We start from the raw sequence: 19,741 nt of genomic DNA on the forward strand, positions 1-19,741 counted from the left end.
TCGATGGAACAGAGTAAATAATCCAGAAATCCATTCCCAAATATACACAAATAATTTTAACAGTTTCAAAAGCAATTCAGTGGAAGAACATAGCCCTTTTTATTATTATTATTATTATTATTATTATTATTGTTGTTGTTATTATTATTATTTTGTAGTTGTAGAAGAACAGCATGCCTTTATTTTGTTTATTTTTATGTGATGCTAAGGCTTAAAACCCAGTGCCTCACCCATGCTAGGCAAGAGCTCTGCCACTGAGCTACAGCCCAATCTAGAACTTAGCCTTTTTAATAAGTGGTGCTCTATCAATTAGAAGTCCATAGGGGAAAGAAAAAAAAGGAAGAACCTCAAGCCAATTCTCCCGATTATACAAAAACTAACTCAAAATGGATCATGAACTTCAATGTAAAACATTAAGGCAACTATTGGGTCCCCTCTCATCCTATGAGAGCTCTATTTTTTTTTTTCCAATTTGAATCAATCCTACCCTTTTATACTCAAAAAACATTGAACGTTCAACCTTTTAGGGAAAAAGAAATACAAAATCCTTGGGACTTGGACCTAGGCATATATATCACCAAAAGAATGTTTCACAAAACAAAAAAATAATAAATTAGCCTTCAAAATTTTGTGCTCTGTGAAAGACTGTTGTATAGATAAAAGACAAATCTACAGACTGAGATAATATATTTGCAAGTCAGATCCAACAAATAATTAGTAGATAGAATATGAAAATCCTTAGCTGGGTGTGGTGGCACATCCCTATAGTCCTGTTACTCCAGAAACTGAGGTGAGAGGATCACTTGAGCCTAGCAGTCCAGGGCCAACCTAGGCAATATAATGAGACCCCATCTCACAGTAAAATAAACTCTCAAAAAGAAATAGTGAAAAACAGAAACAATTCAACTAGAAAATGAACAAAAGACATGGGCAGACTTATTTTTTATTTGTTTTTTGGTTTTGGTTTTTGTTTTTGTTTTAGTTATACATGACAATAGAATGTTTTTTGACATATTATACATAGATGACATATAACTTCCCATTCTTGTGGTTGTCCATGATGCAGAGTTACTCTTTTCGTGTATTTATATATGAACATAAGAAGGTTACATCTGATTCATTCTACTGTCTTTCCCATTCCATCTCCGCTTCCTTCTCCTCATTCCCCCCTGTCTGATCTGGTGATCTCTACTCCTCTCTCCCCTGATGCCCTCCCACGTATTGTGAATCAGCATATACATATCAGGATATTTTTGGCTTTTGGTTTTTTGGGATTGGCTCATTTCTCGTAGCATGATAGTCCCCAATTCCATCCATGTACCAGCAAATGCCATAATTTCATTTTTCTTTATGGCTAATATTCCATTGTGCATATGTACTACATTTTCTTCATACATTCATCTGTTGAAGGGTACCTAGGTTGATTCCATAGCTTAGTTATTGTGAATTGAACTGCTATGAACATCTATGTGGCTGCATCACTATAATATGGTGATTTTAAGTCCTTTGGGTATATGCCAAGGAGTGGGATAACTGAGTCAAATGGTTGTACCATTCCATTTTCTGAGGAATCTCCATGCTGCTTTCCATAGTGGTTGTATCAATTTGCAGTCCCACCAGCAATATATGAGTCTGCCTTTTCCCCCTGCCTCCTCACCAACATTTATTGTTACTTATATTCTTGAAAATTGCCATTTAGGGGCAGACACTTCATCAAAGAGCATATACAAATGGCAGTAAGCACTTGAAAAGGTATTCAGCATCACTAACTATTAAGGAAAATGCAAATTAAAACTTCAATGAGGGCTGGGTGAATAGCTCAGTGATAATGCACTTGTCTAGTATGTGTGAGGACCTGGGTTTGACCCAGGACTGGAAAAAAGAATAAAGGAAAAAAAAAAAACTTCTACTACATACCTATTAGTATAGTTTTATATTAAAAAAAAAAAAAGGTGACGGCACCAACAAATGCTGTTGAAGGTGTGGAGAAAGAAGATCACCATATACCACTCGTGGGAATGTAAAATATACAGCCACTCTGGAATTCCAAACAATTTGAAAGTGTCTTTAAACATTGAACATGCAACTACCATATGACCTAACAGTTGCAGCCCTGGGCACTTGTTCTTTAGAGATGAAGACTTATCATTAAGTTATAATCGTAAAAGCCCCAAACTAGGAAAAACTAGAGAAATTGAGTTGAAGACCATTTCAGTGACTGAATGGTTGGATAGAGTATGATACTCCACACCATGAAATAACATAAAATGAGAAACTGCTATCATGCAACAACCAATCTCCAGAGAACTAAGCTCACTGAATAAAGTCATTTCCCCAATGTTGTATACTGTGTGATTTCATATAAATAACTTTCTTGAAATGACAAAATTAGAGATATGGAGAACTGATTAGTCACTGCCAGGTTTAAGGAGGGTATTGAGTGGGAGGGGTGTGGGTGAGGCATAAAAAGACAAACGTGAAGGATTGTGGCGATAGGAGTGATTTGTATCCTTTTCAGAAATTTGGTTTTAATGTAATGTACTATAGTTTTCTAAGTTGTAGCTTCTGGGAATAATTAGATAAAGGTCACATGAGATCTCTCCATACATGGGTGTATCACTCCATACACCCATATATGAACCTAGAGTTACCTCAGAATAAAAATATACATACAGCTTAAATTTAATCCTTGATAACCATTTAAAATTTAAAAATATAAAAATTCAGAACGAAGAAGCCTCAACACAACCACAGTAAAATATTAATTTGGAAATATGGAATGGTTATAAAGATCAAATTAGATGTTTGTGAATTTATAAAGAGTACAACATTTATTTTTCAAATAATTTGTGTTAAATATCACTCTCTGACTAGTCTGTCACATTTCTACACAAAGCAAATATTTATTCAACCAGGTCCCTTCATGCCAAATGATAAGTATTTACCATATGCCTAAAAAAATAAGAGTTAATATTTTTGTCAGATTTTGAGCACAGTATCAGTAAAGAACATCTTTATGACGATATGCTCTTATGCATTAGCATATTTTTCTTTATTCCCCATATTAAAGCATTTTTGCAGGCTTATAGTAAAGTTGATGAAGCTACTGTTTTAAGTCAGTTAATCCATGTCACCATGTTAAAGGGGTGGGGGGTTGTAAACCCCATATATGCATTATCTCAGAATCCTTTTTTAAAAATTAAATTATTTAGGTGTTGGGGTTGTGGCTCAAGTAGTACAGTGCTCACCTAGCACATGTGAGGCACTAGGTTTGATCCTCAGCACCACATTAAAAAAAAATAAATAAAGATATGATAAAACTAAAATAAAATAAATTATTTAAAGATAATGGTGTTAGTTAATTAACAGACCATCTGATTATGGCTTAATTTTAGAAATTTAAGGATATGTGATTTTTTTTTTATTAGATTAAATCTAGATGGTACAGTGATGATGTTTCAAACCTGGACCTGTTTCCTTTTGCTGTTATGCTATAGTATTTATTTTTAATCAAGATTCAGTTATTGCAATACAAGTAGAAACCATGAAGTTTAACTTGTATATCTTTTAAAAAAATTTTTTTTGTAGTTGAAGATAGACAGTGTGTGTGCCTTTATTTTATTTATTTTTTCTGTAAGGGATTAGATTATTTGCAGTATAAGATAACACCATTGTTTTAGCATTAACTATGTTGTTGCTGCAAATGGGTTTACAATTAATCTATATAGACTCACTGTTTACTATTAATCAGCTTAATGATTTCATTTGTGCAGGATCTGTCAAAGGGAAGAAGGAGCCAAGTGGTGTTAGAGAGACATGCACATATTCTTTCCCACAACAAAGAATTATCTGGTCCAAAATATCAATAGTATTGAGGTTGGAAAGTACTGAATAAGAATAATAAAATATGTTAAATTCAAGAAAGTGAAAACACCAACAAAACAGCACAATATATGAATCCTCTTTATTCACTGAGTGATAGGAAAGATTGATGATACACAGCCTAACGGGAGAATTGTATATCTCCTCAGACATATTATTGCTTCAGAGCTCATGATCTTCATCTGTGGATTCTTGATGCCCAGCATATAATTATATAACCAAGTTTCAGCCATCTTAAAAATAAAAAACCTGTCACTCCATTTCTCCTGGACATGTTTGTTCCCTTTCAGCTTCCATTAAGAGCTATCTCTATTTCCCATTTTTCTTAACACCTCATTTCATTGTCTGTCTTCCTTCACCATGGACAAGTCTTCCTGGGCCTTCTAATTGCCACACCTAACAAATGCTTTTATGTTCTTTCTTTAAATAGTCTCTTGGGAATGATTGATAATTTTGACTGTTCTTTTATGTATAAAAACAACTTCCTTAGCTATATATACCATTTTCATATGCTTCTCTAGAATTCTCCAGACTCCACTACAGATTCTTCTTTTTGAGGTGAGATACCACCTAAATCCATGACTTCAGATATCCCTTTAGGCTGTGTATTCAGGTCCACACTGACAGCTGCTGCCTAGATCTCTCTGCATTTTGACATGATATTTTTGAGACAAAAATTATAAGAAATTGATGAAGGAATGTTTTCCCTAACCTGCTGTAGTCTTTGCTAAACATCATGACACAGATATAGTAATTAAAAATGTAACAAGTGCTTACACTGTTGGTGGGAATGTAAATTATTAAAATGAATCAGTAACTCCTGGAGGCTGAAGCAGGGGGATCACAAGTTCAAGAACAGCCTCAGTAAATCAGCAAGGCTCTAAACAACTTAGCAAGACCCTGTCTCAGAAGTGGAAAGATGAGGGAGTGTAGTAAAGTGCCACTGAGTACAATCCCCAGTACAAAAAAGAGAGAGAGAGTACGAAGGTTCCTCAAGAATTAAAATAGACTACCTTATGATCTGAGAGTCTCTTTCCTGGGTATATATACAAAGGAAATGAAGTCAGTATGTTGAAGACAATCTTCATTCTGGTGTTTATTGCTGCATTCTTCATAGTAGCCAGGATAATGGAAGCAGCCTAAGTGTTCATCATCTGATGAATGAATAAAGAAAATGTAGTATATATATGTAATGAAATACTATTTAGCCATTAAAAAGCTTGAAATCCTACCATTTGCAACAACATGGATGAAACTAGAGATCACTATGTTAAATGAAGTAAGCCAGACATGATCTTACTGATCTGGAATATGAGAAGTTTGATCTCATAAAAGTTAAGAATAGAATGGTGGTTATCAGAGGTTGGGGAGAGTTAGATAGGAGTAAGAAGTTCTGGTGTGCTACTACCCATTAGGGTAACTATAGATAAATATATTTTAGAAAATTAGAAAGGACTTTGAATGTTCTCCCCATAAAGATATGATAAATGTTTAAGGAGATATATTTAACCTGATTTAAACATTGTACAGTGTAAACATTATCAAAAACACCATATGGTACTCCATAAATTATGTGTCGTTTTTACATTTTATGTATCAGTTAAAGTAATTTAAGTTTTAAAAACTCAAGTAGCTTTAAAGTTCATTGTAATAGAAATTAAAAATAAATAAATAAAAATATGAAAAGTCAGGGCTAGACCTTGCTGGCTTAGCTGCTAAAGTACCAAAGATCCTGAAAAATGATAGCTGAAAATATAGCCAGCTAACCCTAAGACAGATGGCACTAACCTGCCAAGCTACCTAAACTGACAGGATAGATGAATTTCCTTGTCTGGAGAGAACACATGACTTAATGAGACATTACTAACTAGAAAGAAGACTAATTTCAAGGTCTCTTGCTTGTGCTTATGTTCTGTAGTAGTACTTGGAAATCTCCAGACTTAATAGCATTGAGAAGTCATCTTGCTTGTTTGGAGCTTTGTTGTAAGTGGTGAATTAGGTATTTTTAATAGCTGAAATGTGAGTATAAATAAGCCTTTATTGCCCTCTTAACCCTATTCTTATTGTCGAAGCCAACAGGACTTCACACCAGAAATCTGATCTGGTTTTATCAGGCTTCCACCATCCCTTGAATATAACTTAGTTTAATATTTACAACTCTCTTTCACATATTATAAGACTTTGCTGACTAGCTTCAGCTTCTCCTTCTCTAAACTGGTCACCACCCTTGGGAACTTCTTAGATGATCTAAACACTAACTCTTGAGAAGTGGATCACTTTCTGTACTTCTAAACCAAGCTAGCTAACATATCCATATTGTATATCCCCTTATTTTTCACATATACCTATACTATTTATTCATATGTAAGCATGCAGTTATATAGATTGCCAGCTGCCAACACTTTCCCAAATGTAGATGACATAAGCATTAAAATTTCATCTGAAATTTTTCATTTCCTCCTAAAAGCCTAATTTTCTTCCTTTTTAATATACCTCAATTCATGGTATACTCTTCCATCTCAAGTCACTTAAACCAAAAACAGAGTCGTAAGCACCTTGCCATTTTTAACCTGTCATTTACTGAGTCCTGTGTATTTCTTCATGGTAGATATTAAATTTGATCTTTGCTTCCATTCTTATGGCCACCATCTTAATACATCAAACTTTGTTTCTTATACTCCTCATTGGTCTCCATATTGCTAGTTTGCCTTTTACAATTCATCCTCCAAACTATCCTGTTTCTGTCCCTCACCTGCTTTTTACCTTTTCAGGATTCTTTGGTACCTTTAGGGCCACCTCTAAAATCAGCTCACATGCCAGCCTGTCCCCACCTTCTAACAGAATTGAGCTTAAAAATCTCAATTTTTCCTCTCCTCAGTTTTCCTAATAAGTGAGTAGAAGCTTGCTTATCCTGCAGGTCTTCATTCACAGGGCTTTCCTTCTCAGAAATGGTCATGACTCTACTTCTCTAAGCAAATGGAGGTTTTCTTTTTATTCCAATTTTAGACTTGCATATATCCTGCTTTTTCACACCCTTGTGGTAATGCACATATTTACCTGAATAAATACACATATTTACCTATTATCCCCAGTGCCTGGTCCAAATCAAAAACTGGGCAAATGTTTACTGAATGAAAGAACTCCGTTACTAAGGAATTAAACATCTTTGTTGTCTCTGACAGAAAGTAGCAACAGGAAATTCTTAAATACTATAATCCCCAGTCCTTTCTAATCTAATAATTCCATATTCTTCCCCCAACCTCTTTATTCCTCTGCTAAGATTTTTTTAAGGGAGGTGGAGTTTACTGTGGATTTAACCTTGGGCCTTGCACATGCTAAACACACACTCTACCACTAAGCTATCTCTCTGCCCCCATGCTAAAGTTCACCAAGACCACCTCTTTTTCTTTTTAATAAGTAGTCACCGGTGGTGTTAATTTTTGTAAAAGGTGGAAGGAGACAGAAACACAAATAATCACAAATTATGTATACTTCCAAAAATAGTCCTAGAAATCCAAAATAATTTCCAGCTAGGTTTTTGAAGGATGTGGAAAGTATGCTTTTTATGTTCAATTTAAACTGACATAAATAAAAATTTCTTTGTCTTGTATTAAAGGTGATACTAATAAAGAAAAGATAAATGTGATAAAAAGAATATTAGATTCTAATTCTGCTTCTGCTATAATGGTATGTGATCTCAGGCATTTCACTTCTTTTTCTGCAGCTCAGTCTTGTCTGTTTAATGAGAGTCATTATAGATCAGTATGTTTAACTGTGGCCCTCTTTCAGTGAAACACGAGAAAACTATATGAAATAAGCAAAAACAAAACAACTGTACATTGGAATTGGGGATACTGTGGAGAATGAGGGGGAAAGGAGGAAGAGCTTCTCTTTCTGCTGGGCTATCCCTCCTCCCTTCCTCATCCCCAAAGGGTAACCCCAGTAAAATTAGTTTGAAGTATGATTTGAAAGCCATTTTAATTGAATGGTGTGTGAGTTTTCTTCCATTGAAGCTAAAGCAAGTAGAATCAGAACATTTTAAAGTCATGGAATTTGAAATGCTTTAAGCTCCCTAGTATTATATTTTCTCTAATCTTCACAGGGCTTTCCAATTTTTACATAATACTTAGGTCTTTTCACAGTATACCTTATTTTTTAGGGCTCACTCTATACGTGATGCGTTGCTAGGTCATTTCTTTAAAGCTTAGTTTTATTTAATCAAGACATTCGACTTGACTAAGGAGCGTTGATCACTTTTCTCTTCTTTACTGTACAGTGTTTGTGGGACATATTTACATTTAGCACTGTACTTTCTTCTTCTGTTGCTCCTATGTGTTATAGCACCCAAACATTCATGATGAGAACTGACATACATTGAGTACTAACTACATTTCAAGCACTATTGTCAGTACTTTACATTAATCCAACAATTCAATGAAGTAGCACCATTAGCATCCTTATTTTATAGGAAAGTGAAGTAGTAGGTCTCAAGCAATGCAAGCTAATAAGAGGTAACACTGGAGTTGAATCTAGAGAATCTGGTTTTAGAGCCCTGCCCTTAGCCATTCTGCTGGTTTTATAGGCATAATTTTATTCCATGACCACAGGTTTTCTTGAAAGAAAAATTAATTTTCAGTATTTGCATACCTAATTTGAATTTTTTTGCAAAATAATGAAAAGCTATGTAAAACACTTAGTATAGTGACTAACCCCTAAGAAATACTTTTTAAAATATTGGTTAGTATTAATTTAGGTAAATGGACACCTTTAACTGATTTTATACAGCATTTCAGTTGCATCATGTTTCCTAATTTAAAAACTAAAGAGTAACTTAGAAGATACCTTGCTCTCAAGCGTATGTTCAGATATTTAAATAAAATTGTCCAAGGTAGGGCTAGGGTTGTGGCCCAGTGGTAAAGCGCTTGCCTAACATGTGTGAGACACTGTGTTCAATTCTCAGCACTGCATATAAATGAATAAATTAAATAAAAATCCATCAGCAACTAAAAAAATTTTTTAATTGTCCAAAATACTTAGATATCATAATTTTTATCTTGCCACCAGGTGGCAGCATGCTGCATAAGGAAATAAGGGAACTTAAAATTTATTTTCCATGTATTTCCCTAAAAACTGGCTAAACCTTAATAAAAACAGTGTTGTGTTTCCCTTGCCCTCTGTTCCCTCTAGTCAGTACTGAAGACCCACTCAACAAGCCATGTGTGGTGTACAGTGAGATCTGCCTCAGCCCTGTCCTACATTATTCCTCTATCAGTTAATGCAGAAAGTTTCTTTTCCCTTTTGTTGTTGTTGTTATTGTTTCTGGTACTGGGTATTGAATCCAGGAGTGTTTAACCACTGAGAAACATCCCCCGTCCCTTTATTTTTTATTTTGAGAAAGGGTCTCACTAAGTTCCTGAGGCTGGCCTCAAACTTGCTATCCTTCTGCCTCACCCTCTTAAATTGCTGAGATTACAGACATGTGCCATTGCACCTGGCTTTTTCCTCTGTCTTTAACTGAGAGTTGAGCCATTGTGCCTAGATTCTCCCAACTAACTGTAATAGTAACAGAACTACATTCTCCTTATCCTTCTATAGGTTCCTTAATACCTAATAAAGTTCTGAACATGGGGTAACAACTTAATAGGTTCCCTTCAGTAAATGTCATCGAGACCTAAGACATACATTAGTATATATATTAGCTGATTGTGTATTTGGATTATAGCACATATAGAGGTTTTTGTGGTTATATTTATTTAGGTTTGTACTATTAAAATCCCTGAAAATTTTCCTTAAGTTTAGGTATTATCGGTACCATTCAGATAACTGTGTCCAAGAGTCGAATGGTGAGTGTCTGAGGTGGAAAGCAAGAGAATTAATGACTAATGAAGAAAATGATGGTAAAGGACTGACCATGACAATTAATCAAAGTGTGGTGAAGGGGAAGACCTGGTAGTAAAATAAATAGAGAGGCTTCAGATCCTGGAATGGCACACTCAGTGCCTGGGAAGCAAGATAATCACTAACTTTAGTTGGCTGCAAGAAAATCTGTTTATACTTCATAATTGTGGTGCTGCCTAGACATTGCTTGTTTCATGGTGCTAATAATGAAGTCATTTAACATCAGTTTCTGGGCAGATTTTTTTTTTTGCTATACTGAAACCTATAAGTTTTGCCTATTGCTTTCTCCCTAGTAACATCTTTAAAAAGTTGCCCCCCCAAGAGATATGTACATAAGGAAAAAGAAACCAAAATTTTATGGAAACCTACTGTGCCCTGTAGATATGTCCTTGCTAAAGAAAATTGAGTTTAATAAAGGTCTTTTAAGTACCCACTTCATTTTAGGAATTATGCTAGAGATTCAAAGATACATTATGTTTAATATCTATAGATAAAGTAATTCTAAGGGAACAGCCCAGCCATTCAAATTAAATTAATTCTGTGAAGAATGTTAGTAGTGCCCTAAAATATTTTACCAAGCAATACTTAAAATGTATTATATTATATCCATAAAGAATACAGTGATCTGCATGGATTACAAACATCTATACCTGGAAAAATATGGAGATTGATACTGAATAGAGTAAAATGATCATTTTTAATACCAGGTAGATGTTTTATCATTATATAGATGTATATTTCGCACCCTTATTGAAATGTTTTACTCTTAAATGGGTAGATTTTATCTGTGATAACCAAGGCAGTCATCTTAAAAGCTTTGTTTTATCTGTAATAAGCCTTAATAGTATTTGATTACTGCTCATTGTATTTGGAAACTCAGCAATTTCAGTCCACCACCACACATTTTAAAAACAAATGTACTAATATCTACATTTGTCATGTTGAGTTTCACATACTAAGGACTCATTAAAATTAGTCATTAATCAGTTAATAATATACATTAAATGTTAACTTCTTGTCATGAAGTATATAAAACAATCTATTTGTATGGTATTTTCTGTGATATACCTAGAGAGGTAGAAAATATATTAGTGTCTTTAATTGTAATAAAAAAGTTGTATGACAGAATAAATGTAGCATCCAAACACTATTCCATTGATAACAGATATTGTTGTGAAAAAAATAACCATTTGTTATAATTCAGTTAAAAGAAATTAATACATCTTAAGCCTGTGTGGTACAATTTTGCTTTTAAAAGTGTGAAGTATTAAATGCTATTTAGGCAATAAAATTATTAATGATTTAGAATATTTTACATAGCATAGATTTCTTTCTTTAATGTTTTTAAAAAATATTTTGTCTTAGTTGTAGTTGGACACAATACCTTTATTTTATTTTTATGTGGTGCTGAGAATTGAACTCAGAACCCTCCCTGCACGCGCTAGCCCTCTACCATTGAGCCACAACCCTAGCCCCTAGCATAGCTTTCTTAAGCCAGTATTTTAAGTGATTCATCAACAGATTGGCAAAAGGCAGTTTATTTACATAAATTGGCACACCTCAAAATGACTTTTGTAATATTAAATTGCTTGTTTATTTGACATTATAACTCATTTTAGGGGACCTTGTAGTTCTGCCTAGTGATACAGTGAAATGTACATATGTGGATACTCCCTAAGGAATCCCAACTCTGTGAATTTATGTATCTGTTGACTTCAGTGTTTAGTTAGCCCAGTTTCTAACAGCAGGACAGTCATTGACGTGTTATTGAATATAAAGTTAAATTTTTCCTTATTTATAGAGAGAACTTCAGTTTTGAAGAATGTGAATCAATTCATAGTTGGCTGAAAGCCAGTTTCTCCTTCACTTTAACTGCAGCACACACATGAAAATCGTACCGCGTCCTAAGTGCCTTGTGAATCTGCAGTGATTAATTCTTCTCATTATTTTCCTGCAAATTCTCATGACCCTCTGTGATGATTCGATCTGCCACATAGAGTTTATGCATATTCATATCTCTGTGCTCCTGCCACAGTCTTTCGAGTCTCCTTTACTGACTGGTGTGTGCTTGGTGCAGTAATTGAGCTGCAGTAGATTGATTACTCTGGGGAGCTGTAAGGCCTTTAAAGGTGAAAACATATCAGTCCTGTTAATTAGGAAACAAAAGCTCTGATCCCAAGTTCAGCAGTCAAATGTTTCCAGTGTAGAAAAGATGAAATGTAGGATTTATTCCCCTCCATGAACTTTGTTTACTTTTTAAAATTTGAATTAGGTTCATATCAGTGGTACAAGAGAATGACTTTCTTTTATGAATGTTCATGCAATGCTAATTGAAGAAGACCTTATTTATAATGTTGATTAGTACTCTTATTTGTCGTCTCTCAGATCTTATACTTTAGAATCTGTCAGAGTTTATATACATATTTATATTCTGTAACATTGGTAATATTTGGATAAAATACCTTAATTTTTACATAAATATGGAATGCTTATGGATTAATTTTAATATTGTGGACTTCATTTGGTCTGCAGTATTTTAACTAATTTTCAGCTTAATACACTAAGTACAGTTATTCAACATGGTATAGGATTTCAGCTGCCTTATGTGTCTTTATCATAAGTATCCTGATCCTTTCCCTCTTAAAACTATATAGTAAGTAATATATGGCCACAAGGGCCCTGTGTGGAACAGTGTCCTCCAAAAGTAAGCTAGTTTCAACATGGAGGATCATGCAGGTTATCTGCATAATTGACATACGTTGTTCTCACATGCACTCTTTGCAAATTATGATATTCTCACCACCACTTGTGGTCATAATTTTTTCTTTTGAGATATAATTTGTACGCCATAAAATTAACACTTTGAAAGTGTGGGTTTTAGTTTACTCCCAAAATTGTGCTATCATTACCACAATCTAATTCTAGAACATTTTCATCACCCAAAAAAAAAAAAAAAACCACATACTCATTACCAGTCACTCCCCACTTCCTAGCCCCTAGTAACCAATACTCTACTTTCAGACTGTGTAGATTTGCCTATTTTGGAAGTTTCACATAAATAGAGTTGTATTATATGTGGCATTTTGTATCTGCCTTCTTTCATGTAGCATGTTTTCAACATTCATCCACCTTGTAACATGAGTCAGTACTTCGATCCCTTTTATGGCCAGTAATGTTCCATTATATCAGTAGCCTGCATTTTTGTTTTTATTTATTGATGGGTGCAAATTTTCCTACACCCTTGCTTTGCTCTTTATTTTAGGAGGCCAGCTTTCAGTCTTCACCATTTAGTATATTAGCTGTGGTTTTTCTTGGGTGCTGTTTATTGGATGGAGGAAGTTCCTTTCTATTCCTCATTTGTTGAATTTTTTATCATGAAGGTTGTTGGTTTTTTTCAAATGCTGTTTCTGCATCTATTGAGATGATCATGTGATTATTTTTGTGTCCTTTATTCTGTTAATAGGATGGATTACATCAGTTAATTTTCATAAATCTAATTCTGTGATATTGTCTAGAGCTTTTATATAATGTTATTTTACTTTTGTGATTTTAATAATATGACACAATTTCTTTATATTTCAGGCATTTATTAATACAGCAAAAGAAATTTATGAAAAAATCCAAGAAGGCGTCTTTGACATTAATAACGAGGTACATGCGTATAAATATCACTGGTTAATATTAATTTAGAATTTTTTGACTTTTACTTAGTATTTTGATTCATGGTTTTATATTTGTTTTAATTCCTAAAATGATAACCCTAACTGAATACCTGATATATATAGTACAATAGTTAAATGTTTATGTTCTAGTAGAGCATCACTTTATCTATGTAAATGGATTAAGGTAAGTGGCCCTATCCACTTACTGCAAGCAATGCAAAATAATATAAATCCCCCAAAGAGCAAAGAAAATCCACTTTTATCCACATGTCCATATGGTGTCATCTGCTTTGGGAAATAATATTCTGGTGTGTGAATGCATGTACTATGTTCCTAATGCAAGATGCTGTCTCTCTTTTCTGTTATAAAAGAAGAAAATTATTTTCAATTTGGAAATTACAGTATAGCAGAGTACGTTTTCAGAAGACTAAATTGATATATATAAGTAGCAATTACCAGGGTTTTTTTTTTTTATTATTTTTAAATTTTGAGCCCATTTTGATCAATGTGATTAGGATGAAATGTAAAGCTTTGAAGCATGTAATTCAGAATGTTCACTAATTATCATTTTGACTTAGATCCACACTCTGTGCTTTTTCTTACTTATTTTTAAGTATTCATGTGAATAGGGCATGTTATTTGATTATGTAAATATTTGTGCCTATGTGAAGACTTCTAGCTTCCAAAAGGAAAAGCCCAGTTCTTCCCCCATTTGTAACTAGAAAAGCATTGTTAGGAAGCTATTGCATATGGGTCTCTTGGTATGTACATGGATGATACACTCTATTATTTGCCTCAGTAGCCTCTGCTAAATGCAACAGCAATTTGCCTGAGGTTTCCAAAAAGTACTTGCTTTCTCATTTCTTTTTATTTGGAATAATAGAGTTTCTAAATCTTATCTTCTAGACCTGTATGGCAGTACTTCTTGAGTTAATTTAAAGGTGACACCATTCACAGACTAATGCCCTATAAATTGAACAGTAATTGGGCCTCTATTTAAAAGGGCACGTTCATTGTTTCTGTCTGATTTCATATAGTAGCTGACTGCTTTACTGTGCCTTATGCAGCTTTGATTGTAATGTGCTGTCAGAAGCCAACAGGCCGTGCTATTTATTTGGCCTAATGCCAAGTCTGACTCCTTGATTCCTCAAGAAGTTGCTACCAGCCCAGAGGGGGCAAAACCAATGAGCCATAGGGCATGCTTTTTATTAAAGAGGAGTCAAAAGAGCGAAAAGAAACCACATCAGCTGCTGTCAATACTGAGCTAGTGCCAGAAACCCCAAGGCTACTACTGTTGCAGAACAACTGCCAAGCACTATAAATCTGAGATTTACTGTGACGTAAAGTTTCCTTAAGAGCTTAATTTCTGAAGCTACTGTATTACTTTTCTCAAAGTGTTGTATTTTTAGGTAAAATCCACTTGAGGGAGTGAGGGTTAAGACATAAGTGTGAGTTTGATGAATGAAAGAACTACTCTGTGTGTGGGTTCTTGGCAACCTGCCATGTCTTTGGGGATCATAGAAATTATTGATGACACAGAACACTCATATGCCCTTAGCCTGTACAGCTGATTCAACATGGAACAGAAATGCTGTCTAGAGAAAAGATTTTACGTCGTGTTAGAACAGCAGGGGCTTTGGATATTTTTGTTCTTTAAAGATTCCTTGCAATAATTATTTTAAACAATTTCTCCATTATGAGAATTATCTGAAAAGCAGCATTATCTGATTTCTGTTAACCCAGTACCTAGTATGATAAAGAATTATTTTCAGAAATATTTTCCCAGTGCTATCTTTTAAAAAAATGGAACATCTCCTGAGAGATACTCTTTTGATTGATGCTAAAATCTGCTTTTGCAAAGTTGTTTGGTAAATGGTATCATTAAGAGTTAAATGAGTTTTTTAAAAAATCTAATTAAACTCTACTGTCTGATCGGATCTTCTTATACATTTATTATTCTGTTCTCTTTTATTTCAGGCAAATGGCATTAAAATTGGCCCTCAGCATGCTGCTACTAACGCAACACACGCAGGCAATCAGGGAGGACAGCAGGCTGGGGGAGGCTGCTGTTGAGTCTGTTTTTACTGTCTAGCTGCCCAAATGGGGCTACTCACTTACTCTTTTCACCCTCTCTCCTTCTGCTCAGCTGAGACATGAAACTATTTGAAATGGCTTTATGTCACAGAAGACTTTAATCCTTCAAATTCTTGTATAACTTTGAATAAATGGTTCATGTTCACTTAAAAAGACAGATTTTGGAGATTGTATTCATATCTATTTGCATTTGATTTCTAGGTCAATTGATGTGATTATTTTTGTTAAATGTTGTCTTGTGCCCTTAACTACAAACTGAATTGTATTAAACACTACAAAGTCATCTTGAGTATTTTAAATTGGTTTGTGTAGTTAGGTTTCCCAACACCTGTGGTTACCTAATGTTTAATATTATAGAACTGTCCTCAGAAAGTTTGTCAATTTTCAAGACTGTAAGGAAAAACAGAAGGACTCTTTTAATTCTGTATTTATCATTTACTTTCTGTATATATAGTTTAATAACTTGCTTGGGTGTAATTTGCCAAGCTTGAATTCTTTAATGCATTTGCATAAATTCTATACTGTTTAGAGCCTAAAGCTACAGAAGCATTGTTAGGAATTGCTTGGACACTGAATTTTAAACTTTTTGACATTGTTAACAAGCATGTTCATCTTTTCTTGTCACTAGTCCAAGAAAAATATGCTTAATGTATATTACTAAAGGCTATGTATGTGTTAATCTGTTTTAATGCCAAAAGTTTGCTATTTGTCCACAATTTCCTTAAGACCTCTTCAGAAAAGGATTTGTTTGCCTTAATGAATACTGTTGGGTAAAAACACAATATAATGAGTGGAAAGGACAGAAGCACGAAATCCCTACATCTAAGTGACTCCAAGAAGAATGAGTATCCACATTTAGATGGCACATTATGAGAACTTTAATCTTTCCTTAAACACAATAATGTTTTCTTTTTCTTTTATTCACATGATTTCTAAGTATATTTTTCACGCAGGACAGTTTTTCAACCTTGATGTACAGTGACTGTGTAAAATTTTTCTTTCAGTGGCAACCTGTAATCTTTAAACTATGGTAAGCATCTTGTCTGTTTTGAAGGGGATATGACAATAAATCTACCAGATGGAAAATCCTGTTAAAAGTAGAAAAGCTTTAGTAATTTACTCTGTGGTAGTTTTATCCTTTTTTTCTTTTTCTCCCTTGGTCTATAATGAAATTGTTATAGCAGTGCAAAATAAAATCCTATGTATAAAAGTGTTCCTTTATTTTTATTATGACCACATCTTTTCTTAGTGTATTTTTTTGGTCCATTTACAATTTGTACATGTATTTAACCATGTTTTTGAAAAAGGTCAGAATGTTTAATACCGTATTTTAAAATTTTACTGAAATATAATACTCTCCCTCTGTTGAAATCTTTGTTGATGATGTAAACTAGTACTTTATTCAATTAGCAAGAAAGAACATTTATGCCTGTACGAAGGCACAAAGAAGTTGTAAGTGTGAAAGTCACAACCATTTCCAATTCACTCACTGACTTCCACTTTCTGCGGGTCTTTCCTGAAGATCAGCAACACTGTGTCAAAGCTTTGGCATTGCTCTTGTGGGAAATCACCAACACTGTCATAGTTTTGTTTTATCACACTTCTTGGAGGGCAGAGAGGAGGGTGAGATGAAATCTAGTTTCATGAGTATTTTTGTTATGAAATTTTTTTTTTCCCTCAACGTGGTCATAACAAAGTCACTGATCTCACTAATCACTCTTTAGTGATATATAGAAAAGGCTAAGAAGAGGCCATGTTCTCCTTTTTATCAAGAAAAGAATGATTCTTTAGAAATTTTAAAACTCATGTTAACTTTTCCAGGAGTTTAATGCTGTTTTTTTTTGTTTTGTTTTTACTCTCTCCCTCTTTTCTAAATCAAGTGTAATAAGAGAAATTAATTGTTAAAACAAGCAACAACAAAACAGCACATGTGTTTTAATGCCTTAACAAAAGATGGAGCCCCTCAAATACAACTCCTGTCACAGCAACCATATGTGCCCTGGTCTGGGACAGTGGGGACAACTGGTGAACTGCTTCTATGTAGCTCATTACTGCCTTCTCTACAGAGCGCATCTACTACCGAGGATATGTATTATGAATCCTTTGTTAATTGACAAAGCAATGTTACTGTCATTATTTTCATTCCTTCCTCATTTCATTATCCCAGCCACAAGTAATGTAATATTGTTGTCTGTGATTGAATTTTTCATACTATAATTGATTCTTTAATTGATCAGTGATCTATTTTATAGCATCTGTGGACATATAGCTAGAAAATCAGTCACAGAAAAATTATATATAACTTTTAATGTCATGCTATGTAACATTTCAAAATTATAGTCTTCATAAAGACATTGTTATCCTTTGTCTTCTAAATTTAAGCTGAATTGAGAGCCATTTTTTGAACATGTCATATAATTTGATAAATAATTTAAGCAATACCCGGGAACTGAACTGGATCTTTCATACTTAGTTTGTTTTTAAGAATATTCTAAAATAGGCTGTTAATGCATGCCTGTAATTCCAGCTACTCAGCAGGCTGAGGCAGGAGGATCATGAGTTCAGGACCAGTCTGAGCAATTTAGAAATTTATCTTAAAATAAAAAACAAAAGGGGCTAGAAATGTAGCTTAATGGTAGAGTGCTTGCCTAGCATACTTGAGGCCCTAGGTTCAATCCCCAGTACCACAAATAAAATAGCCTGTTAACAGGAAAACATTTCCTATTTGCTAATGATCAAAGGGCAAGGAGATAAATGGTATCAAAATGTGTCTGATAACTCAGGAAAAAAATGATTTATGTCTGGCTTTGGAACTCAGTAAATAGTTACTCCCTAATAATGAAGCTGTCTCAATTTCCTTCTGAGGTTGACTGTGGAATTCAACTATATGAATGAATATATATATATATATATATATATAATCCCTATTTCACAACAAAGAATTGGCTACACTGATAAAGTACTGACTGCCTGTGTTTCTTAGAACTTGGTTTTCAAATTAAAATAGAACCAGGCGAAGTGGCACACCCCTGTAATCCCAACATCTCAGGAGGCTGAAGCAGGAGAATTTCTAATTCAAAGCCTCAGCAACAGCGAGGCACTGTCTCTAAATAAAACTCAGTGAGACCCTGTCTCTAAATAAAAAATAGGGCTGGGGATGTGGCTCACTGGTTGAGTGCCCAGAGTTCAATCCCCTGTGTCCCCTACCAAAAAAAATTAAAATAGAGCCCACCCTATAGTAGATCTTCTCATATGCCATTGATTCAAATCAAATAGGAAACTTTAAAGTGCCAGTGTATGTATGAGTACTAATGAGGCTTATTTGTTTATTCTTAGAGTGCTGAGGAGCAAACCAAGGGTCTTGAGTATACTAAATGTGCATTGTCCCTGAGCTACATCCCTAGCCCTGAGTCCATTTGTTTTACAAAAGCATAAGGTTTGCTCTTAGATATTGAAGGACAAATGATCAAAAATATGATAGGAAAATGGAAAAAAAAATGTGCAGACAATACACAAAAGAGAAAATATCCCTAAAATGTATTTTAAAAATTCACAAAAAAAACCTAAAACATGAGCTCATGGATGTAAATTTTCTTCGGTATACTAACCTTTGTACTCTATATGTATCCCATAGCATTATGTTCTAAATGTTAGATATACCCAATATAATTGTTTTTTAGAAATTCAAACATAAGAAAAAGTGCAAATTTAAACTGAGATGTCATTCCTCACCTGTGAGACAGGATGTAAAAGTGACATTGCTACATTCTGTTGGTGAGGCACCCTTGTGTTGGTGGAAGTGCAAATTGGAACTACCCTTCTGAAAGGGAATTTGGCAGTATTTAATGAAATTACTTGTATACTGGCTGCTGACCCAGCAATCCTACTTCTAGAGCTCTACCCTGATGACACAACACAGAAAGCTCACATGAACAAGGACACTCTTGGCAACATTAGTAGTAATTGTAAAATATCGATTTGAAAATTGCCCAAATGTCTACACATAGGAGAGTGATTGGATGAACAAGGTACCCCCACACAATAGAATTGTGCAGAGCTGGGGGAAAAAAAGTTTGAGGATGTTGGGCATGATGGTACATGCCTGTAATCCCAGTGGCTTGGGAGGCTGAAGCAGGAGGATTGTGAGTTCAAAGCCAGCCTCAGCAACTTAGGTGCTAAGCAACTCGGTGAGACCCTATCTCTGA

At 34.3% G+C, this 19,741-nt stretch overlaps 1 protein-coding gene across 2 annotated transcripts in view; it reads left to right on the forward strand.

The window, feature by feature from the left end:
* Rab2a (RAB2A, member RAS oncogene family) overlaps window positions 1-16,749 on the forward strand; it is an 81,041-nt gene extending 64,292 nt beyond the window's left edge. For both annotated transcript variants that reach the window (XM_058584425.1, XM_046460523.2), the window contains 2 exons: window positions 13,363-13,431; window positions 15,420-16,749. In XM_058584425.1, the coding sequence (XP_058440408.1) occupies window positions 13,363-13,431; window positions 15,420-15,515 (165 nt within the window). In that variant the 3' untranslated portion in view covers window positions 15,516-16,749. The remainder of the gene's footprint in view (window positions 1-13,362; window positions 13,432-15,419) is intronic.
* The last annotated feature ends 2,992 nt before the right edge of the window (window positions 16,750-19,741 follow it).

The sequence above is a fragment of the Marmota monax genome, unplaced genomic scaffold, assembly GCF_021218885.2.
Source record: "Marmota monax isolate L192 unplaced genomic scaffold, Marmota_monax_Labrador192_F-V1.1 WCK01_AAM20220418_F8-fsc00063, whole genome shotgun sequence".
NCBI classification, from domain to species: domain Eukaryota; kingdom Metazoa; phylum Chordata; class Mammalia; order Rodentia; family Sciuridae; genus Marmota; species Marmota monax.